The following is a 24,086-nucleotide window of genomic DNA, read 5'->3' on the forward strand; positions in this document are numbered from 1 at the left end:
CCTCTTACCCTCCCACCATCCATGTAATGGCCAATACCCACTGTTTTATCTGCCACCGTGTCAACCTTATCGGAGACTTTGGTTTTTTAACGATTTCTCTTGTACGCGTCGAATGTTGAATTAGAACGATTTTATCTTTAACTTTTATTCAGTAAAATTGTATTGTTTTATTATCATTGCGTTGCATTACACAACAATTGTTATTTATTTATTTTTGCTTCTAACAATAGAATGTATGAAAGATCCAAATACAGTTGATACTTGGTGTGAGATTCGAAAAATTACCAGACATTTGTCAATTTTACAATTGAGTCCAGAACCATGCCATTAACATAAAACGAAATTACCATGGCAACCAACGATGCCTAAATAACTGCTTAAGGCCCACATGGTTTCTCGCATTTTAGTTACAAGCTTAAAGTTATAAAAGTAATTAAATAATTCAAACGCGTGCAATAAGGATTTTGTCAAAATACAACGTGCTTGGTATACTAAGTTATGTAACTGACAATATTTTATGACAAAACTACAAATGTTTCACATACAAAAAGGGATTGAAACTGGATAATCTCGATCGCTATAACTGACCAAAACGGTTACAATTTCGACCTAGCTTTACTGTTTTATTCACTTATATTCAATTGCCACCATGCAGTGTTTGAGTTTAAAATCATCACTATTGCATCTGCACTAAGTTTGAACCTTCTACGAACACCTGACCCAACATTTCTACTCGTACTGGCCTGCCATTGCATGTAAGTGGCTTCTTTACCCACAAAAACTGTGTGTATAAGAACACCAAATCAAGAGATTCAGTAAATCCCTCGAGCGTTAATTAGCATTTGCTTACAAGGAATTTGTGCGCGTTGAAATCCGTCGGTTAACGGGGCAATAACTTAAAATATTAGGTGGACACTGATGGGTGAATGTCTCAAATAAAAAAGTTTTTTTGTGGCAAGTGCATTTTAGTAAGATATTTGTAATAATCCTCGGCAGAGCGAAATTAATATGATACCTTTATTAGGGGGTCTAATTTACATGTGAGTATATGCAGTAATTGCTGGGCTTAACGTAGTAGTGGATAAATGTGCATCTTAGTTTAAAAAAAACATTGAAACTTAGACTTGTTGCAATATGCATCGCATATAGGGTCATTGAACATATATATTAGAAAACCTTCAATGCTTTCAAACATGTACAGACTTTCAATCATGTACAACTTATTGTAACCTTCGATCATTTTTTCGTGATGTGTTTTTGTCAGTGAACAAAACATGTATGAATTTGAACACGAAAATCTCAAATAACGTTTCTTAAACATATGCTTTTATTTGCCTTCGACATTAGACTCAAACAAAATTGCAAACTATGTGAGTTTAAGCAGAATGCGGCTGTAGGCGACAATGTTGCATCAGTTCACTGCCAAAGCAATTTGCAAAGATATGGTACATAAAAGTTTAGGTAATGCACTGCGATTTTCAAAACCCAAAATATCTAGGCCTTCTCGGACAAATTTGACACCAATTGAACAAGTTTTTCTGGACGTATTTTCCCCGCACTATTACATTCCCTGGTTTGACGTGCATCACATCGCCGAAGACTTGCCGACAGGTAGAAGCTATTTTCATCTCCTTTCGGTTAAGAACATATGACCACACATTCAAAGTCGAGATGCCACCAATAAACTGTTGGCTGTAATAGAGTGTATAAGAACTTAAAAAAGAAAAAAGAAAAAATTAAGTCTTTGCAGTTTACAAATGAACTCCACATCTTACATAGACCAATTGTTTCTTTACATAAATTGTATCACAAACAAATTTACGAAATCTACGCATAAAACACATACTAACTGGCGTTTAGTTTAAGCTGCAATGGTTTCGCAAACGATGTTATTGAGAATTTGTCACCGGCATAAAAATCCTTAGGAAGAATGGATTTCTTTGTCCTAAATAATCTTAATTGGTGCAAACTTAATATTGCTGATTTTTATGCACGTTAAACAGGACAATGCAAATTGATCTAAAATAGTTAAATTAATGTTCACACCGCCGATCTAACACCGAAGTAAATTAACGATACATAATAACGCTTCCTTATTTCGCCAATGTCCGCTTTTTACTTACAAGTATTCGAAGCATCCTGGAACACAATCTTGCTCTGCGCCAAGCATGAGTGACCCTCCGCCTCTGATCACATGTTTATGGGCATGTTTGTGTCTTGAGCGCTGTATTGGTCTACCATCCAAGTAAACGATCGATTCACCAGTAGCTCCCTCCCAGCTTACACACACAAAACACCACCGACCTTGGGGAAACATTGGTCTTCCTCCTACACACAAGATCATGTTTGGCAATGAGTTTGTAAGCAGGCTTTGTTTTATTCATTTGTGCAGGTATCTTGAAATCCAAAGCACATTGAAAATAATTTACTTCTACATAATTAAATACTTAAAGTCAGCCAGTGCAATTGGATACCAGAGTCTTACCCGAAAACTTATCGTCATTAATTCTGTAATGAAAGCCCTCCAGTGGATGTAAATAAAATAAAATTTCGTTGTCTTCTTCGGGAACTGCATAGCTGAATATTGCAGAATGTTGGTATCTGTGATGAATTAAATAAAGACTAAATTTATTAAAAATAAAAATGTTAAATCAAAAGACATAGATTATTGCATTGAAAAAGAAGGGTTTTTTATCGATTGAGAAAAAAAACTAACATTTTTTTAGGAAAACCGATTAATAAAAAATACACGCTGTTTGCAAATTAGGCATGTTTTTGTTTTAAGTTTGAAAACACCGTACCGTAGTTCGCTACGAATCCAAACACAGATTGTCATTGCTCTTAAGCTTGGCATAGGAAGATTCACTTTTGCCCAGTTCCGGTCGCTTCGATATCGAGGCATTTCAACAATATAAGCATCCGAGTAGCATCCTAAAATACGCTTTTGCATTACTTCGTAACCACGAAGGATGTTAAAGAATGCATACCTCGTTCGTATCGAAATGGGGGCCTGACCCATTTTGTAGTAGCTTCTTCGGTAGTAGTTTGTGTTGTAGTTGTTGGTGTAGTCGTAGTTTGTGTTGTAGTTGTTGATGTAGTCGTAGTTTGTGTTGTAGTTGTTGATGTAGTTGTTGGTGTAGTAGTAGTTTGTGTTGTAGTTGTTGGTGTAGTAGTAGTAGTTTGTGTTGTAGTTGTTGGTGTAGTAGTAGTTTGTGTTGTAGTTGTTGGTGTAGTTGTTGGTGTAGTAGTAGTTTGTGTTGTAGTTGTTGGCGTAGTAGTAGTTTGTGTTGTAGTTGTTGGTGTAGTAGTAGTTTGTGTTGTAGTTGTTGGCGTAGTTGTTGGTGTAGTAGTAGTTTGTGTTGTAGTTGTTGGCGTAGTAGTAGTTTGTGTTGTAGTTGTTGGCGTAGTAGTAGTTTGTGTTGTAGTTGTTGGTGTAGTTGTTGGTGTAGTAGTAGTTGGTGTAGTAGTAGTTTGTGTTGTAGTTGTTGGCGTAGTTGTTGGTGTAGTAGTAGTTTGTGTTGTAGTTGTTGGCGTAGTAGTAGTTTGTGTTGTAGTTGTTGGTGTAGTAGTAGTTTGTGTTGTAGTTGTTGGCGTAGTTGTTGGTGTAGTAGTAGTTTGTGTTGTAGTTGTTGGCGTAGTAGTAGTTTGTGTTGTAGTTGTTGGCGTAGTAGTAGTTTGTGTTGTAGTTGTTGGTGTAGTAGTAGTTTGTGTTGTAGTTGTTGGTGTAGTTGTTGGTGTAGTAGTAGTTTGTGTTGTAGTTGTTGGCGTAGTAGTAGTTTGTTTAGTCGTTGTTGTTGTAACTCTTGTCGTTGTAGTTATTTCCGCTGCGGAGGTGGTCGGTGGTGCCGTTGGAAGTACGTCTAAAAGCAAAACAACATGAATTGCAACGTACATACACATAGAAAGGGTTTCTACAAACCTCTCGGGGGTGTTGCTGTTTCAATCTTTTCAGGTGCTCTGATAAGTTGATTACCTGTTGGTGACAACCAATCCTTGTTTAGGTGTTATAAAGAAGTGACTTAAGCTTTCAGTTTCTTTTAACACTTAGAAATAAAAATGATTTTTGATGTGAAGCGAGACGTTTACATTTCAATCATTTTTATGTGTTTTGCTTTAGTTTAAACAGGCAATGTTTCAAACTACGTGTTAGAAAGTTGACTTCCTCAACAAATACCTGGTTGTTGGGTAAGAGTGACATCTACCGGATAAGTTGATTTTGAAACAAGCGTCATAAATAGCGTCAAAGCTGGTCTTCCACTAATCGACGATATGACTGCCTCTGCGGTTTGATTTCGAACTGGCCAACCAGCTTGGAGATCAAAGGGATTGAAAAATACTTCTGCCATATCGTTGGTGATATTAAGAAGGAAATCGTGCAGCGCCTGCGTGTTGTAAAAAATAATAATGGCCATGTAGATTACTTATTATCAATTTATACAAACCTCGTTTGGATCTGTAATCCAGGTAGATCCTAACATTAACATGGACCCGTCCTCAGTCTCTAGACGTAGGGTTATGCCTATATCAGTAACCTCGATTTTTAAATGCTTTTCTTCTCCGGGAAGAAACACGCCTGCATTGTTAAAGTAGTTGTTAGTTTTTACTGTATTAGGCGCCTTAATTGCTGGAGTCAAAGCACAAACCTTTAACTTGAGTTTGATCCAGTGGCCAAACCGCAGCCTCTGTACACGTTCTGCTCTGGAGCACCGATTGCACAAACTTTAGCGCTCTGAAATAGAAAGAGGTTTAACAAAGAGAATACAAAACTCGCACTTCAGTGAAACATCAATAATGTCTTACCTGAAGTTTGCAATTTCAAAAACGTGAGTTGATTCCAAACCACTAGCGATCGTGACCAACTCATTCCTGTTTACAACCTCAGTTACACCAACAGCAAATACGTTGATACCGGATAAGTGTGCCCTCCTTGAAGCCGCTAAAGAAGATGACATCGTTTAATTTACACCGAAAACTTAGGTAAAAGGCAACGTTGTGAGGAAAATCTCTCTTTTTGTTCATTACTGTAACATGGTACCCTATTTTTGTGTTCGGACTATTTTTCGTGTACCCTATTATTCGTGTTAATTGTCATCTTAAGATGTTATTGACAAATATGGACTAACCAAACACGTTGTCGTGACTTTGACCATCAGTAACTACGATCAGAATACGTGGTACAAGCTCAGAAAGTCTCCTCGCTCCTCGCCTTGTCACAAACATGCGGGTAAACACATAGTTGATCGCAAATCCCGTTCTTGTGGTACCTCCTTTGTACTTTACCCTGAACAAGTAAAAAAGTATTGTATCAAACTGGTCTGGAAGTAAAATACCACAAACGTGTATCAGTTAAGTTGTTGATTCACTTAAATTGGACTAGGTTATATAATGTTTGTCACTGTAAAGGTTATGAAGCCTCTTCTTTTTTGCAGAAAGTGGAATGTTTGTAGCGTGTTTTAAAACTGACATGGAGATGTAGTAAGGTTCAAGTGATTTGTCGGAAATTACAATAGCGCTTCATTGCAGGTATAGGGTTTGTAGATATAAACAATATGAATGTTCATTTTTTGGCCCAGGAATTTTCAAATGGAGTTTCATTTATTTTGGGTTGACAGATTGCCAATCTCTATCATTGTGATCAAAGAACAGTTATTGCCAAATTGATGCGACTATTTTTAAATGCGGTAGCCTCAAGCGAAGAGAGTTCTATGCCGCTATCTCAAATGCTAGATGTTTTAGATTACGACCTGTATGCCTGTATTACGAAAAAGATTCACCAAAGACTTGGCATAACAATCCATATTTAGTCCTGTTTTCTATTGTGGAGGTATTATGGTTGCACAAACAGCTTGACATTTGATGGTTAGTTGTACCTGCGAATAGCATTGAGGAGGGCCGGCTTATTAAGATGTTGACGAAGATAAAACTCGACTCTTGCGGTTCCCGAATACTGCGCCATGCCCACGCGGGCTCCATTCGTATGAACCTGTGTGAAACAAAGATAGCTGACGTCAATACACGTGATAAAACAAAGTAAATGCGTAGGGCAGATTGTTCATTGCATATTTGCTGCTCTTGCTTCCCATTTGGTAGGTTAATTTTCATGAAGCAAATGTTTGGGTTTTCTCTTTTAGGTAAGGAATAATGTAAACCTAATAAAGAATGTAAAAAACTTAAACATTTAGGCTGGAAATTCTCATTTTATGCAGCTTTTAACTATTTCTATAGATTTGTAACCGTAATTTAGCATTGCAATGCCGTATTTTGTACACTTAAGTTAGTCAAGAGCGTTACATACCGTAAGCGGCTCTACAATTCCCTCCACAAAGTCCATAGCGCGTTTAAAGTCCCGCACACCCACACTTCCGCTTCCGTCCATCAGCAAAATAAGGTCTACTTTTCCAACCGCGCAAGCTGTGTATAAAAGCGTCACATCCTTGAAGTGATTATTGTTTAAAACGTCATTGTGCACAGGTGTGCTACTTGTTCAACACCACAAAGTTATGTTTGTTATTTTGTGGCTAAACTTCGTGCACCACAGTGGCTAAATAAAGCTTTAAGTATAGAAGTTGACATTTCGCAACATGGTAAATAATTTTACCTTGTCAGTTTTTGTAAAGCAACTGGGTTTTGCCGTGCTTCAACACAATGATAAAAGACGATAAGAGGCCATTAAATCAAACCAAATGTCGCCTCAGGTAAAAACAGCGGAAGCGTTTAGAAAGGTTGAAAAAACATACTTTCATTTTCACGTTGACGTTCGATGACACGAACAAACGATGTATTTGAGGGGTCAATAGCTTGACCCAGTATGTTGATTTGACGGTCCTCGCTGTAAAAGTATTTGATCCAGATCACTGCTTGCTCATTGATGTCTTTCGGCACCCCTTGGGGTAAGATTGATGTAAGAAACAATCGCGCTGCCAGTCCAGAATAGATGGGCTTGCGAAGGTCCACCCATTTCACATTCCTCCAACGAATTCCGAAAACCCGTAGCACCCCTTGATGCTAAAATCAAAACGACATATAGTTATCAGAGTAGTAAACGGTCGTGCGAAAGAACCCAAGGTACAAGCCTCGGCCCGAACCCAATTTAAGCAAAGCCCAAAAGTTGGTGAAAATGCGGCAAAAATGATGCAGAGTGTGAAGTTAGGCCCGAATCAACACCATTTTATTAAAACTAAACCCTCAACAAAATTAGGCCCAACTCTAACCTTAATGATTTATGATATGAACATAAGTTCAATAACAAACCTGTGGGTTGAGATCTGGTGACTTCGTAGCATTAAATGTCTCTTCATCGACGCCCCATATACCACCATAAAAGTATGGATCTTGATAAGTCCCCGGCATTGTACCTAAAAAATACCATTGGAGCGTTAATGCACGTTTTCTAAATAGGCATATCTGCACGATTCTGATGCTTACAAATATACAGTGCAGCCATTTCCTCTTGAAGATGCCAGGCAGCGGTTTAGGCCGGGTATTTGGTGCTAAAATATTAATTTCTCCCACATTGTTTCACAAAACAGGTTACGGTAAGACCTGTTCATCAGGTTTTAAAGCCATCAGAGGCTGGGCTGCATATTTTTTAAAACGCCTTAACTTTTATCCCACACAATCCACGGCCTTGCGTATCTGCAGCTTAATCTTCGATCATTTACCCTCGCACCTGTTTGTTAGTGGAAGATGCATTTAAAAAAGTCTAATAACTTTTGAAATGAACATTTGAATCTTTAGATCAGTAGATTTGGTCTACGATTATTTGTTTTTCCCCAAGTTGTTGTCAAATCGAATAAAACATACACAAGCTCACAGGAGGTTATTTGTATCCTTTCTTTCGTGTTTGGACTTTACTTCATACAACAGCTTGTTGAGTATAATAATGGAAACAAACGCGAGACATTAAACGGGCCTAAAATTGTCTAGACCCACAATTTTGTTTAAAGAAATTAGGCCAGAAACTTAAATTTACCTTACGACTTTAATCAGGCCGAGGATGCATTCAAAAATTACGACTTCAATAAGGCAGAATGTGAAATCAAAAATTATGACTCAAATGATGCCAAGGGTGGGGTCAAAACTGAATCAAGTCGTTTTCTTCCGCCCGGCCCAAAACCGAAACAGGATCAAATACCCAGCCTGGACAGTAGAAGGGAAGTAACACTGGAATGCGCGTTTTGTGTAAAACTTACCATCTCGTGTCTGCACGAATGCAAGTCGCCTTAGGAACAAATAATCATTGGAGAAAACTTCGGACGCGTCCAGTTTCTGCACGACCGCTTGAACAACCTCAGAACCTGCAGAGCACAAACATCGCCGGGGCATTAGGGATTTGTTGGCAATAAAAACGTGCACTGTTATACGATGAATATGCAAATCTGTCCAGGGTCAACTGGATGACACTTTGTGACCTCGTCTAGTCGTGTTAAAGCAAACAGGGATCCAATTTTGCCATTGTAATTAGAAAATTTTGGATTTAAAACATTTCACTTCATGGAAGATACAGTGCCTTGGTGGCATGTTCACTTTGGGTAGATTAACATTGAAATTAGTAAAACCCTGGCAAAAAAATTCCATTTGATACAATCTTAATGTATATTACAATACCAAATTAATCATTGTTAAATTTTATCAAAAAAAAAAATGTAGCGTTTTTATCAAACAACCATGGTTAATGCATTAGAACCTTGTTTCAAATCATCGCTAATTCAATTTTGATTCAATATTTTATTTGCCACGCTATGAAGTTAATATAGTTGCACAACTAAATTCACTACTTTTTCGTATTTGTTTATAATCCTACCTTTCGCTGTTGGCCACAAGGTGTAATCAATCGGTCCAGTAAAATAATATTCGGCATTTGCACAAGTTGCCAGTACGATCAGCAAAAATGAAATGATCTTCATTCCTGATTGCAGCTGATTTTGTCACCACAATACCACGAAAATAAACTCCTTAACCGCTGTAAAAAAAAACTATGCTATTACCTCTAAACGTTAATAAAATGTAAGGCCTGCGTTTTGCAGAAATCACAATTGAACCTGTCGCTTACAATATGTATATACGTGGTCTAACTAAAGAATGGCGAAAGGAAGAATTCTCGGTCATCAGTACCTGTGTCTCTTTCCCGTGCCGATGAAGACTGAACGGTTTATTCTTGGTGTTGCTGCATTTTGTAGAAAATTGCTCCCGTTTCGTAATGGCCGCGGACGAAAGGTCACGAGCGCTACACGACTATCTCCTGGCAGTAAATACATTTGCACGTGCGACCCGAACACTGAGCGTCTCGTGTAAGATCAGCAGGCAACAATGGCGAAGTGGCGTTATCGCCGAGTTGGTTTATTTCCACTGTTAACCGAAGTATCTTATCTAAAGCATGCATCAGCTTTAAATTCGCAACTGTGTTTTCATTGGGCGCAACGTTTTGTTGAAAAACCTGTTGGTTTTAAGCTATGGCTAAGGTGCATAGAAATAAACATGAGCGCTGTGTAAAGATTTTTGATCACTTAATAACGCTTTTGGGATTTCTATGTTTAATGTCATTTTGTGACGTCCTTGGCAATCAGGCTGGTCACGTTTAAAAACTTTATCACATCGTGTAAACATCGGCTCGCGGCTATGTACCAGAAGGGGCAAGGTTGATCTAAATAACTTATCCAGGCTGTATATTTTGTCGAACCACAAAATCTAAATTGCGTTGCGGATTCTACACTTAATAGCAGCGCCGTGTATGGATTCAAATAGGTGGTGTTTGTCTCCCTTCCGCATAGATTTTAATTGGTTTAGATAACAGGACATATCTTACCTGGGATCAAAGTAGGTCGTTGTGTGTATAAGCAGCGCGGGTCGGGATCGGCCACACCGAGCTGGTTGCCGTGGGTACGAATGCACGACGACGTCATAGGTTACATACGTGCTGTCTGGAAGTGATTCACTAATTATTAACAGAAGTTGATAAAAGTTGTCTTATTATGTAGCATATTTTGTTTCGTTTGTTTAACTATCTCAAATTGGAAAACAAAACTATAAGCGTATTACAATGCAAACACGTTCGTTTGTTGCTTAATTGTAAAACTGGAAACAAATAACCCTATTGACAACTTTTATGGTGATGGATGTTAAAAGTTAAAACAGTCCTACAGACAATAACTGTTTTTCATACTTTTTTCAAGTACGCAACTGGCTGTGTTACTAATATCGAAAAAAGATAACCAAGCACACTAATTATTATGTTTATTATTGTTATGCAAAATAACTCGTAATCTTTTATCTCAGAACAGTAAATTTAGTAGAGCAAAATCGGATTACTGTGAATATATTTGCAACAGCTGATTGGTTATTGTAAAGTTCACGAGACGTTTAAATAGGTAATTTTTTGAAGCGATTGAAAAGCAATTAAACTAATGGTGGAAACAACATTCGTGGTTCCTTTAAACTCCACAAAAATAGTTGCACCGACACAACGTGCTATTTTTGTCCCCTTTCAAAGGTTAAATTAATGAATGCAAATGATTCCAAACTCTCAGTTCGCTAGTTACAAATAAATTCTTGGTCGTATTTTTAACCAGCGTAAAGCTTGTTATGATCTTCTTGGTTTATTGTTGTACTCATTTTGCTGGTATTGATTTAGCGCTTATCTTTTACAATCGGTTTTTCCTTGGGGTTTTTAGGCATTTATTATGCAATTTATGTAAAATATACATTTTAATCGAATTATGTCCGAATTAGGTGAAGATCTGGGTTAACCGATTCGGTTTAACCGAGTCTTGATGTATTGTGCTTTGCTGTTTAAGTAAAGTGTTGTGAAGTTATCTCAAAATAGTTTTGTCCAACTTTGAAAGGAATATACACAAAACTTTTGAAGCACAAAACATATCGACAATTGATCTGTTTCGCCTAAAATATAACAACAAAAACAACCCAAGCATTTATACAGTTGCAAAATGTATTTTTCGGACTCTCGCCTCAAGACCCATAAATTCTGTATGGTAGAAAAAGATAGGTAATATATGTATACATAAAGGCGCGTTAAGTATCGAGCGCAAATGCTGGTAAATTAGGGGACAATGCAGGAACACATCCAGCGCCAGTCGTAGGTAGTATCAAAAATAGATCTTAACCTTGCACAAAACAACTTCACGTAAAACCGTTCCAACCAGTTTGCACCGGTTACGTTAGGGTTGGTGTTACAAAAGAGAAACATGAAAATACGTTGATTAAGTAAGTACGGGAGGGGCAGTCGGCCGGTACAATAAACGATTGAAGAAGATTTTGCTTGCAATTTGAATAAGAAGAAAAAACACATATATCTGCACCAAGGGCAATAGCTTCCTTGAGCTAATAGTTATGACCAAAAACTTATCGAGCTTTCATCAGCAAGCCGAAAAATTTTACGTTTCTCGTGAGAAAAATCACTTGATGCCAGTTCACGATCAAGACCGATTACAGCCTTGGCATTCAGTAACAAATGTAGCCACGCCGCTAGCAGCGCCTTTATCGTTAACAGAAAGATGGGAACAAAACAACACATAGAAAAAAAGGAACGAGACAGAAAATAAAGGAAATGGGCAAGAACAATGTTGAACGCTGTACAGAACGAGCACGTACAAAAAACAAAATCGACAAACAGCGCAGGACACATACATAAGGAACGTATAGTACGAACTGAAAAAAAATGCTTTACGAGCAATAAATAGTGAAAAATACTGAACTGGATGGGAGCAACAACGAGAACTATAGGCGCGAGAAAAGCCAAGTACGTGGCCAGGTCAGGTTTTTATAATTCAGTCGTTTTTTTATGAATGAACTTTGACGGTATCGCGTGTGTACGTTAAATAGCGGTGTGACAAATTTTTAGTTTGAAGTGGGGAAATGCAAATAAATGGGCTTGCGCCGTGTCAATTTTGTTGCGCAGTGCAGTTCTGCGAAGGCAAACAGGATGGGCTTCGCGCGATATGATTGCGTAAACAGCAGACGCTGATGTCATGAGGTACCAAGTTGCACTCCGCGCTTTGTGTATAGCATGAAGAATGGCAAAACGTAAATGAAAATTAACTTTCAGCTCAGCAGACAGTGGTTATGCGCGGCACCTAGGAAGTTAACAAGGTGGCACAGTTGAGATTGCACTTGAATGTATATTGTCTCTGTGGGCTCAAAAAACGATGAAGCACACTCGATGTATCACGTATTATCGACCGCTTGGAGCGCGGATGAGTTTCTAAGGCGCCGCCGCAAGAGGCGCAGCAGCAACTTCGGCCGTTTTAACCGACGCCACTGATGCTCAAGTCGCGTTGAGCTCAATACATTATCCGGTTGTTGCGACTTAAAGATGTCCTCCGATTCCAAAGCCTGATGGATCGACCGACTTACGCGTCGCCCGGCTTTATCTCTGGTTTTCTTTTGCTTTTTTTTCGATTTCTTTTTCTTTTTGGAGCGACACTTTCGCCTGTTTTGTTTTCTGCACTTCTTCGTTTTGCAACGCTTGCGATCTCGTCTTCTTTTTCTACATTTTCTCTTCTTTTTCTTGCCTTTCTTCGGCTTCGAGCCTTTTGATCGAGGCTTGCTTGCTGTTGGCTTGGTTTGACTTGTTGATGTTGAAGTCGTGGCCAACGCAGTCATATCTATTAAAGAACACTAATTTTAGTTTAACGTTACAACTCCTGTCTAAGGTTGAGCTATGAAAAGCAACTAAGTTCTTCAAACATTCAACTTGAGATATTATCTGTAGTCCTCCTGCTTTGATATAATTAAAACGTCTTTAAAGAGTTAATCATAGTACACCTGGCCGTTACATGAAATCATGCCGGTGTCCCAAGCATTCCCTTGTCACGTTTATGTTATTGTTTACACTTCAGACGATTTTGTCGCGATTGCCGAAAGAAAGGAAATACATACAAGTTCTTACCTTTTGTAGTGCTAACATTAACGTGAGCTGTAGTTGTAGTTTGACTTGGGGATGAAACTTCAGCGCTAGTTGTTGAAGGTGGAAGGGCTTCCGTGGGCAATGCGTTGGAGCTGACTTCATCTATTGGGGACTCGGTCAGAAGGAGACCACTTCTGGCTTCGCGTACTAGAAAATGTGTCCGCTTGTTGGTGTCGTTGCGAAAGCGTCGTCGAGTGGGCTTTCCGTTTCGCAGTGAAATGAATGACTCGTGATCAATGGACATGTAGGCATCGTGAGAACTGGCTTTGTACACATGCCGAAAGTTCGTGTTGTTGTCGTTGTCGTTTTCCTGTAGCAACAGGTGGCACCATGTGAATAAAGTCCGGGCACTTGTCATAATTGAAGCAGTGCTAACTGCGGTGCAACACTGTGCCGATTGTTTGCGTAATCGTATATGAGCATATGGTGCACAAACACTTACCGCGCCATATAGGCTTCCATCGTTGCGCATCGCCAGGTATCGACCAGTCTTTTTCCCGCGAATCTTCACCCGCAAGTTCAGTCCCAATCGGAGGATGTTCACCACACCTGCGAACGAAGCGATGGCCCAGGTCACAACAATGACATTCAATATTGCAGTAACACAGGACGAGGCGATTTTTCCCAAGCTTGCACAAACTGCCTTTTGTGGCTGCCTACGTCATGTCACCTGATCCCCTCGCCGCTTGGTTAAACTGTAAATGTAGCGGGGCGGGAGACAAACGCAAGGTCTATGTCAATTTTCATCAGCACAGCTACCAAGCCTAGTTAACAGGTGGTCGGTACGGCGTTTGATAAAAGAGCGGTGGCTGTTTCGTGTGGGCACAATTTCGTCGCCTAGTGTTTTGTATAGCCACAGTACGTACTGTTGTGGTGCAATGAACCACGGCAGTCGCGTTACCGCCGCCATGAGAAAGTATGTCCGCACAAGAGGCCCCGGAAACTCAAATCGAACATCAACGCCTTTAGCTCTGTTGTTTACAAGCGGGCGTGCGTGTGGCACAGTGGCCAACAAAGTACCGCCAGTTTAAACTTTCCAACGCAGAAACATAAGCAAGGCTAAATCATGATTTCCGCGTTGGCAACGCAACCTTTTGCCGGGTTTATTTTTAGAAGGGGGCGCTCGAAAATTGGCAGATATGTGTCGCCAAGTCTCGAAGCGATAGACCATCGGCCGGAAAAGAAAGGAAATGTAATAATGTCGTGCACAGATGAAACGAAGCACAAATCGAATTAATTTTCCCCGGATGACGGGTCATCAGTTTGCGATTTTAGGCGTGGCGAGACACATCGCGCGCTTGAAGAGCAATATCACGCCTAAACATGAGAGCGGCTGGCTTCAAACAACGCATTTTTGCACGGTTTCGTAGTCAACAACCCTTCTTTGACGAGTCCCGAACAAAACACGCTCGTAACACCCATGGATTGGGCGATAGGGTGATCCCAGGCCAACGCGCACAAACTGCGTCATAACGTTACGGGGCGCGGCATGCTCGGTACAGAAGTTTATAATTATGTATCAATAGACGGGGTACTTCAACTGAGCTCTCCAATGCACTAGACAAAGCGCCAAGTACCCCCTGTCATTAGCGTTTTATTAGCTTGAAGTGGTGCAAAGACAGGTGACTGGGTCCTCAAGCGCCATTGGCGAGCCGAACGAAAGCCTGCTGGGAACGTGAGAATAGCTTTTATGGAATTATGTCCCGACATCTCTATAACTCGCTACAATAACTCGCTGTTTGTGTGACTAATTCTCTGGAATCCAACGGCGTACTTGAACGAAAGCTGCTCATTGGTTCACTGGGTAAACGGCTTGGGGGCTTCGAAATTGTACGTTGTGTTCAATTTAAATAATTATAGTGCTTGATTCAAGATTTGAAAAGTGTGCGAAAGAATTTATTTCACAGATGTTGTCCAGCAATTCGCCAGACAGCGTCTCAAGGACTATCCCGCCCCACAAAAAGCAATGATCTATTTTAACCCCACGATTACACAATCCATCAGACGATTTCAACGTAATTACGCCCCTATTTCTATAGCGGACGTTCATTCACACGTCGTCGGGCTACTTTTCTTGTCACCCACGGGCCCCAAGTGGTGTGTAAATTGAGACTTCCGTATTAGAAGTGGGAAAAATCGGACGACTTTAATTGGCAACACCTGTGACTGTCACTCCCACCTTTACGAAACTCAGTATAAATAGGACTCAGGAAAACACGCGTTGGTGGTGTTTGTCAACGTGCCACCTACCATTTGACCTTATAAGGGAACCTCAATCCTAAGTCGCCCAGTCAACCACTAATTAAAAAACCATAGACTTCACGTCTTGCCATATAAATTGCACCTGATTGTCAAATGTCATGCGAATTCTTAGTATTAAAACCATTAAACTTTGCACATCTCACACGCCTGTTTATTTTTAAGCCATTAACCAATGTGTAACCGCCTAATTTTGAACCGAATGCGCACCATAGGGCCTCGAAGTCTTGAAAACATACGATATATTTTCTGTAGCCGTGCGAGCATTCTTACAAAAGTCAACAAAGGACGGCTGTTTGCGAAAAAATCTACCCTGTACAACTTCGCGGATTTACTAAAAGTCAACTTTGCGTATTAGTCAGCGGGAAAAACAGAAACATAACTTACTATGACAAAGCAAAATTTGGGTTCGGCGTGTTTGCCATCTTTTCAAGAAGCTGTCCATAATATCCATTTATTACACCGTGGGAATCAAACGTCGGTTCGGTAATGATTAACAAATACTGCGCTTAGGCGTTTGTCGAAATCCCACGACATTGTTTAGCTACCGGGTAACAGTTAGTTGATATTTCAGGTATTGGTGTATTTAATGCTTGGTTCAATCATTGGATCAAGCGCGAGAACAAGTACTGTTAACACCAGAGTTGTAAACGGGCCTAAAATGACACCCGAACCCGAAAGTACAAGTCCGAAACCAGGCCCAAACACGAAGAAGCCCATTTAGGCCCGAAAATTTGATTAACAGGCCTACACTTGAAGTCTCAGAAAAGACCAAGACAACAAACACAATTTGGTCTCGAACAAGGCGTTTAAGGGCTGTTTGACATTAGGTCAGGTCCAGCCCACTGGCTATTTAGCTAGTAATTTTGTTTTTAAACTGACACACAGGGTAAAGTCAGAGCCGAATCAACCCTTTTTTAAGCCCGAACCCGGCCAGAACCCGAACCCGGTCCGACTCACAACTCTGGTTAACATATACTTAACATTGCAACTGTGTACTTACAATAAGCATCAATAACCGTGTCCTCGACAAATTCCACTCGTCCGTCGGGCAGCATTCGCAGTGTTAATCCACTGTTGTGATAAATGGTGTGTATGTTTTCCCGCAAGTGTCCACCCTTGACACTTGTAGGAGGAAGGACTCCTGCGGAACCGTCTGGCAACGAGAAAATAGGCGACTGAGGTGGCAATGGCTGGAGGTGTGATTGTTGCATGCGACCCTGGTTCTGGCTCGGTGTTGCAGTTGTTGGAAAAGCGTTCAAAAGTTCGTAAAGTGATGTATGTTTTTTTCGTTGTGGTGCGCCGCGTTTTACGTGGTGGTTGTGCCGATCAAGTCCAAGGTGGGACGCTAAACGCCTGGTTTGGCCACGACGTGCCTCCGACAGGATCCTCTTTGCGGCGGCCACGCTGATGTTATGCTTGGGATCAATCTGCCTCAACAGGCTTAGAAACATCACTAACACCGGGTCACTTTCATTTCGGATCATGTCGCGAACCGGCATAGATGAAGTTTCATGTGTCACACCCTCGACATGGGAATCTGTTTGAGCATAATCCAAGTTCTCAAACGCTTTGATATCAGAACGCAATGACGACGTTTCGAGTTGGGCCTTCTCTGTCGATGATGAGGCGGATCCCGCGGGAATTGACGTAGGCGGTTGTTGCCGGTTGGCCGCCGGGTGAGTTAAAACCGAATCATGTTCCAAATTCATGTTTGTCGCAGGCTCATGGGAAGTGCTTTTGTTCTTTCCGCTGTCTTTTCCATCAGTGCCCAGCAACATTACACCCGTCATGGTCGAAACAGTCGCCGGTCGCACTGTGTTATCCACGTCTGACCAGCGTTTTCCGAACGACTGAAGACTTCTCGTGCTTCGTTCATGCGCTTCCAACTGCCTATGTAAGTCCGCCAGGGCGTTAGGTAACATTTGGAAAACTTCTTGCTGGCGCAGAGCACGGGGAAAGTAGCGACGTGGGTGAAACTTTGCGCGTGCGAAATTTCGGTGATCGATTGCGTGTCGTAACAACTCGTTCTCATCACGTGATCCCCGATTCGCTGCAACGAATCCGGATCCTATGAAAGCTAAAAACAGCAGCAAGTATCCTTTTGCAGTAACCAGCGTTATGTTAAGCATGTTGAGTAACTTTTCGACTTGAACAATTACTTCGTGGCAGCAAAGCTTTGTGTTCAGCTTGTACAGTACCATTCGACCTCTAACATTCTTCTTTTGACTTCAAATGTGATGCAATAAGCCTACAATGTGCAACATGCCTGTACAGATGACGTGCGTGTGTGTGTGTTAAGAAACAAAGCTGGAACCTATACACTGAAACGTAAATGTAAAGCATCTTAAAATAAGCATCGTTTCAAACACGTTTATTACCCTCATTACATAAACACTTGCTGATTTGTTGATAAGATTACGCGCCACCGCCTGTATACGTAGTGGATTCGCGCACGACTGGGAGCAGCAAATTGCACCGGCGTGCAAACCTTTGCCCAATCAGGTGGCGAGTTGACAGTCACGTGGTTGTCTTGCGGTGTTTCAAACCACGACATGAACGCCCACGAAATTGCTGTGGGTTGTCATAGGGACGGAAATAATCACGTTTACACCCTATCGATGGGAATACTTTAAGTTAAGCGTAGGCTAGAAAATAATAATAGTTTTCCATTCAGTGGTTACCTAAATCGTTTGAACCAAGATTACTTGTTGACGTATAGTTTTTACACTGTGTTCCGTACAAGAACGATGATGAAGTGCTACTCTTATAAAAAGTATGCAAAACCGTTTAAAATGTTGTCCAGCAACTCGCCAGACGATAATTGTCCATACAGCGGCTAACAGTGGTCACCTAAATTGTTTTAACCAAGATTACTTGTGAGCTTTGAGTTTTTACATTATGTTCAGTTAAAAAATACTGGAGTGCTACATTTGGTTTCCACCTAAAGACACCTTAATTATTTTAATCCAGATCCTATCTGAGAAAATTTGTAAACAGCCAAGCAGCACGAAAACTTTTGTAAACAGTCGAGCTGCTTTTGCTCAACAGTCGGCATTGCGCTATGAGCCGGCGAATCACGTTTCTCAGAAAAGCTCGGTACCTCGGGGTGATCCAGAACAATTCGCGGTCTAATTGTGCAGGAAGCGGCTGCGGAAAAACGACCGCGGTGAACCGAAATCAATTTGCTCGCAGAAAGGCAAGCAATCACCCATCGAGCTCAATTTTCACCGCATTTAACCGCCAGCAACTCGCGTGCCTTTGACCCCTTGGCACTTGCGCCTTTGTGGGTCCACGATTACACGCTAATAGGCCTCGATCCGTGGGACTGTTAGACGCCGTACTCGTCTTCCATTACATCATGGTTTCATTGAATAGCACGCGCTGGTGTACTACCCCATTCACACAGAACCCGAGTTGTGCGTCATCGGGCCATGTCACTTTGTTGCTTGTTTGTTTTACGGGATTTCCATTCCTATCACTATAGGACTGACATGTTACGCCCACATTCATCGCATCTTCTAGCAAAGACTTCGCGCGATCGCCGGCGAGTTTCCGTTTTGTTCAATTGTTAGCTCAAGCATTCTGCGAATTCCTGTCGCTTTGGGTCACGTCCGTGTTTGTTTTCTATAAGTAGAGTAACACTTTTCCTCTTCCCGTCATAAGCGCTGTGTTTATGCCCACGGGTTCGATAACATGCTAAAAAATGCACATCCTTGGCGCTTTAAAACGACCACAAGCTCACAACTATATCCGGGATACCGCCATGGGCATTCTTTGGTGATTAGGATGGTGCTGTTCTGCCGCTAAGCCCAAAAGCTGTTTTAAGTTAATCGCCTGTTACAGTCACGCCGCTGCAGCAGTACCATTAAAAAAGTCAATATTAGTTTGGTGGCGCAATGGCTGTTTAACTGTCAACGCCAACCGCCAAAATGTTGTAGCTTGTACCTCGCGTTGTTGGTACGCTTCTAGGGGCAACAATTAAAAACATACCGAGAGCTACTCAACAGGGTTACAACCGTTCGTGAACCCGCCTGCAACGCGAACGGTTGTGTGTTCTGTATCAACACCAACAATGTTAACTGTGGCAACCGCCTTCACGTTAAGCAAACATTATAGTTGAACTGTGACGTAATTTGAGAATGAACGGCAAATATTCATAATGGCTTTTTCCTGATCAATATGCCTCTTGCCTTCCAAACAGGTTAACAATATAAGCGTGAGCGACAAGTGTTAAATATTGCACCTGCACCTTGCCTCTGTGTTCAAAGTTCAGTTACACTGTAGAGTTTCGGCGACCGGCAAGAAGTTTTGAAGCCAACCGCCGCTAATGATTCCTCGAACCCTGTGTTCTGCTCCTTATCTTTGAAACTCCTACTACAGACTGCCACATTCAAACCGCGCTGCAATGTAGCACCTGTTTCACTACAGTTTGAATGAAAACATAGCGGCAAAAGTATCCCTCATTTATTAAAATATATCGCACATCTGTGCCGGCTTCTCTCATGCCAAAGCTCTCACGTCACCTCCCAGCAAGTTGGAGGCAAAAAACCATCACTGATTTTCTGCTACGCATCTGACACGCCGCAAAGACCAAACTGCACTTGAAATACCATCTGAACTGTCACTTGTCAAGCTTTCACAAGCGCCTTTACTCAGAACGGCCTGAAAATGGCGGCGGTCCATCTGTGCCAGTTCTGCTACTGCAGCTTTGGCCTCCCACACTGTTGGCTGTGCACCAGTGACGACGCGTCTAACTTTGCACCTGTCATTTACACAAGTCTCGATCGGTTGTGTACCCCGCGCAATCGAGCTGCGCTTGAAGCAAACAATTTCGTTTTTCCCGCACGTGGCACGCTGCACGCGTTCTGCCTGAAGCGCGCACCGACCCGCCTCTTGCGCAAATTTCACAAACTGCCAGGCCAACGGCCCCCTCAACTCTCAACACCTGGCCATCGCACTGCAAACGACGCTTACAAACAAGTCTAGTTAATCATCAGCAAAATCCTTGACTGCCGATGCATGCTTAGAGCATCGCTGGCTGTCAAATTGCTTGTTTAAACAACTCATTGGCGTGCTTCCTTAACCATACCAAAACTGATACTCTTGAGTGATATATAGTTTTAGTGGGGCCAGTTAGTGCCGACAAGCAGTGGGCCGAATTCTCACTGACGCCAACATCGACGACTGAATAGATTTCAGGCGTTTATAATGGAACTGGAACAATGCATCCAACATTAAACTGGAATGTTTGAACAAACTTGGAATATGAATGCACTGTATGTTGACACTTCATCCATTTATAGACGTCAATCACCCGCACGCGATGAGTTCAACAGAGCATTGTCCCCAAATGCCCCAAAACCTTTTCCGTTCCCCGCAAACAGGGTGGACTGTTTGCCGCAAACCACACAAAGCGAAACTGCTGGCCACCACGTCTTGACGCTTCTGCCTAACGCGATATTTCCCTCCTGTCCACATTCGTTTGTACAGCGATTATCGCCGCGAGTTTTTGCGATCAAACAAACGCCCGAAAATGTCAGGGCAAATATATACTCCATTGTGCGACGGTATGTTGAGTGGCCTCGCGATCAGAGGACGTCGACCCCATTCGAAAGCAAATTTCAATCGCGTCTCACGATATCCAACTGTTGTAAATTTCAAGGTCGATGTTTTGTTTGCTGTAGCCGGCACGTGCCAATCATACAGTCAGTTGCTTTATAATAGCTCTATGGTATGACGTCACTACATTTAGGCTGCGACCTCCGAAAAAGTATTAAGTGTGCTGTCACTTCTCCTGCCTAAATGTTATAAACCGTGTAGAGCAATTGTAAAATATTCTACATCTGCAAAGTCCGGCGTCCACCACCGTCAAACAACAATCCACATTCTAAATAACAAGTCTCATGGCCTACCTGTCCCGCCTTTTGTCCAAAGTTTTTCCTTTCTCGCAGTTTATTTTGCACTCTCCTTTGAAGTCTCCCTTCCCGAGTTTTTCCTAAATGTAATTTGCCGCTGTCGCCTCTCTACTGTTATGATTAAGAAAACTTGGCAAAAAACATCTCTCCTTATGGCGCGCTCCCCGCCCCCGTTTGCGACGAAAAAGGGTACGTTTCCTTGGTTAAATCGCTCGTCTTGTCGCGCATCCTGTGGCAGAAGTCCTGTCATAACAAATCTGTTTCTTGTGTTGTTGGCTGATGTTGAAATCATAGATTGGAATAACAGACAGGGAAAAATCACATTGGTCAGTCTGTGCGATAGACTGCATTTTGACATATATAATCTGATGCTGTTACATTCTTACACATCTGTTGACCGCTTAAAATCGTAATCTGACTAAAAGGAGGAGATTAAGTCTTCAGGATTCGGCGAGGCGCCACCCGGGTTTCGGTGATGAACCAACCGAGCCACTGGTTGTGCAATAACCCACTGTTGTCAGCAAGCCAAGGAATATTTACATCACGCCCTATTTTAGGCGCCACACACTAAGACAGTCAAATACCGCGTGTAATTAATACCAACTATAAATATCGTTTGCAAACAGTTTACATAAACTCTACGTAATCCAAAGCGCACGACTAGTTAACTGAAAGCTAACTGCAGGTAATTCTTTTTTTTTTTTGCTTTGATGTAACAGCGCTCGGACACAGTAGCTCTATCTATCTGAGTCTCCCATTAACGAGGGCCACTTAGAACAGATCAATAACATAATCAAATGATTTGCCATTGGATGATATGTCGGTGTAGTCATTCCCAAGTATTATGTTTCAAGTGTGTGATCGTGCACCAGCGCGTCGCCCCCAGTTGGCTGCCTCGCTTCGACAATGGGACTCCGAACGCTCCTGAGAACAAAGTGTTATTCCATGCGAGGCCTTACCACTTCACGTTCATGTCCCTGGCGGATATTATTGATTACTCCACTCTTTGTCCGTCGCAAAAGAACTTAATCGTGTTTTAATTGCCGGCGCAACGGTTCTGTCTACGAAAACCCGACGTCTACTGCTGTCCCATAAGCACAGGTGCAGCTTCCACGTGTAGCTGCGGTGTCCATATGTGATGGACCTGGATATAAATATACCCGCTCGCGTGTTGTGCGTAAATCTTGTGCTCCGGTGGAAATATAACCACCGGTAATCCATCAATTGCAATTTAACTGCGGAGGAAAGTTCACTGACACTGGCCACACACATCAAGTACAGATTGACAATCCGTCAGTTTTGGCGCTACAGGAAATATCGAATAGCGTTAATCGCGTTGAGGCGTCACAAGCAGTTCTGCTAACTAGGTGAGGTGTCGCAGCGTGACAGGCAAATCTTTTCCAAAGCGTCAGTTTGACTCTGACTGAAAGGTCGCCATCAACAAACAAAGGAAGTCACTTCAAAGAGCGCCACCAAAAAAGGAAGCACATTGTTTGGTTAGGCAGACATATGCGCAAAACATAGATTGAAATTTGTTTTAGAGGGACGTTTTCTATTTTTGTGTCATTATGCACCTTTTTGGCAGCGAGACTTTTGTAAGTTTTTGGGCGAATTAACGAGCTTCTGTGTTAATAGTATTTGTTCCAATATTATTCCTGCCGTCAAAACCTGTTTGCGAGGTTGACGTTGCGTCGAGTACGCAAGAACGCAAACGTAACGCCCCTTTTTGGGTTTGCTCAGTCAATTTGAAATTTTATTTTTATCATGCGGTGGTCGTCAGGTGCCCGAAAATAGCATCACAACGCTGCACGCCAGCTGGAAACGTGAAGGGAGAATGTGGTTCCGCCAGTAATTGCGGCATTCTACATACGTTTTAATGCGGTTTTAACAATGTCATAAGAAAATAATAGTCGAACTGAAGTTTACAAACGTCCAGCGCAAGGGGAAAAGTAACTCTCACGCAACGAGTATTTGCACAGCAGCGCCAACGTAGACTGTTTGTCAGCGTTTCTGAAAATACACCTGCACATAAAAAGCGTAAGTCATATTTTCTTGTCCGCGCGCACATACCAGTTATGACGTAATAGGTCTGCATTATGTCGACATTCTTTACATTAATTCCAGCGCGAGAGTTGGTCGCGGTCTAAAGAGCGTGTATATCATAGCGATTTGTTAAGCAATCAAAATTACTGTCGTGCAATAACAATTCATACATCGCCTCGGCGTTTGCGTCAGCTAAACACAACCACCCGTTGTCTTGCCAACACGCCGGTTACTCAACCAGGCCACATCAATAACTTTTTTGTCAACGACCCGCCATTTATTCGAACGCCTTTATTCGCTAACATAGCGTGGTTGGAGACCACTAGCAACGACAAGTGTTGGAAAACTCGTCAAAGGCTTTCAGCAAATGGGCCTGCCGTCAAGCGAGCAAGCGATTGATGCCTTTCAAAGCAGAACGAGAAATGGGTTTTCGAGCGGTTTAGTGACTAACGCGATAACTGCTTGTGGCCTCTCCAAATCTATTACCTAAGCCACATCAGGTCTTGGGTGTGGGTGTGAGACACCTGATACGCGCTATTGGTGTGGTTTGTACTCACGCCCATTTATACCGTCATATGGAAAACAACCAATTTCGGATTTTTCGTTTTTTCAAATCGGCTATAAAATGAAACTTAAAAATCTACACAAACATTTCTGCAAACAATTATATAATGGGCAAGGGCTTAATTTTGGTGCTAAAAATGTCGTCTTTAAGTCTGCCAACAAAAAACGTCTTGAAAAAAAACTTGTTTCTAATTTTTAACATGACAGAAAAAATCCACTTAACATAAGAACAATGCACATGCTCTTTATAATTTTGTGCCATGAGTGGGCTTAATATACATACAGTATAAGCCGAACAATTACAAATACTTCAACCTAAGCACTTTGCGGAGAAGCATAATCTGATGTCTGGAGGTATCTTTGTTCGTTTATCACACGCG

General features: G+C 41.7%; 2 protein-coding genes across 3 annotated transcripts; both read right to left on the bottom strand.

The window, feature by feature from the left end:
• Positions 1 to 1,309: 1,309 nt before the first annotated feature.
• Positions 1,310 to 9,167, bottom strand: LOC145239370 (uncharacterized). 2 transcript variants are annotated; one of them, XM_080102680.1, is made up of 18 exons: positions 9,115 to 9,166; positions 8,804 to 8,962; positions 8,193 to 8,297; positions 7,252 to 7,355; positions 6,738 to 7,005; positions 6,296 to 6,411; positions 5,871 to 5,983; positions 5,124 to 5,281; positions 4,801 to 4,936; positions 4,644 to 4,729; positions 4,443 to 4,573; positions 4,175 to 4,382; positions 3,920 to 3,973; positions 2,988 to 3,860; positions 2,802 to 2,931; positions 2,486 to 2,601; positions 2,124 to 2,328; positions 1,310 to 1,692 (listed from the first exon to the last, which is right to left on the bottom strand). In XM_080102680.1, the coding sequence occupies exons 2-18, from the start codon at positions 8,904 to 8,906 to the stop codon at positions 1,479 to 1,481; spliced, it is 3,120 nt and encodes a 1,039-aa protein (XP_079958806.1). In that variant the 5' UTR covers positions 8,907 to 8,962; positions 9,115 to 9,166; the 3' UTR covers positions 1,310 to 1,478. The 2 variants fall into 2 exon arrangements, with proteins under 2 accessions (XP_079958806.1, XP_079958807.1); XM_080102681.1 differs by lacking the exon at positions 1,310 to 1,692 and adding an exon at positions 1,714 to 1,945 and having other exon boundaries at positions 9,115 to 9,167.
• A 1,760-nt stretch (positions 9,168 to 10,927) lies between these two features.
• Positions 10,928 to 23,970, bottom strand: LOC145237518 (uncharacterized). Its single transcript, XM_080100414.1, has 4 exons — positions 16,185 to 23,970; positions 13,365 to 13,471; positions 12,905 to 13,232; positions 10,928 to 12,620 (listed from the first exon to the last, which is right to left on the bottom strand). The coding sequence occupies exons 1-4, from the start codon at positions 17,383 to 17,385 to the stop codon at positions 12,181 to 12,183; spliced, it is 2,076 nt and encodes a 691-aa protein (XP_079956540.1). The 5' UTR covers positions 17,386 to 23,970; the 3' UTR covers positions 10,928 to 12,180.
• Positions 23,971 to 24,086: the final 116 nt, after the last annotated feature.

Source organism: Phallusia mammillata, chromosome 7 (genome assembly GCF_965637545.1).
Source record: "Phallusia mammillata chromosome 7, kaPhaMamm4.hap1.1, whole genome shotgun sequence".
NCBI lineage: Eukaryota > Metazoa > Chordata > Ascidiacea > Phlebobranchia > Ascidiidae > Phallusia > Phallusia mammillata.

Bases quoted from the DNA above. Each gene is read 5' to 3' on its own strand.
- LOC145237518 (XM_080100414.1), bottom strand. From the start codon at position 17,385: ATGGTACTGTACAAGCTGAACACAAAGCTTTGCTGCCACGAAGTAATT. The intron at 13,472-16,184 runs GTAAGTACACAG...CTTCGTTCGCAG, and splicing joins CACGGTTATTGATGCTTATT to GTGTGGTGAACATCCTCCGA. The intron at 13,233-13,364 runs GTAAGTGTTTGT...CTGTTGCTACAG, and splicing joins ATGGAAGCCTATATGGCGCG to GAAAACGACAACGACAACAA.
- LOC145239370 (XM_080102680.1), bottom strand. From the start codon at position 8,906: ATGAAGATCATTTCATTTTTGCTGATCGTACTGGCAACTTGTGCAAAT. The intron at 6,412-6,737 runs GTATGTTTTTTC...TTTTATACACAG, and splicing joins ACGTCAACGTGAAAATGAAA to CTTGCGCGGTTGGAAAAGTA. The intron at 4,574-4,643 runs GTTTGTGCTTTG...TTAACAATGCAG, and splicing joins GGATCAAACTCAAGTTAAAG to GCGTGTTTCTTCCCGGAGAA.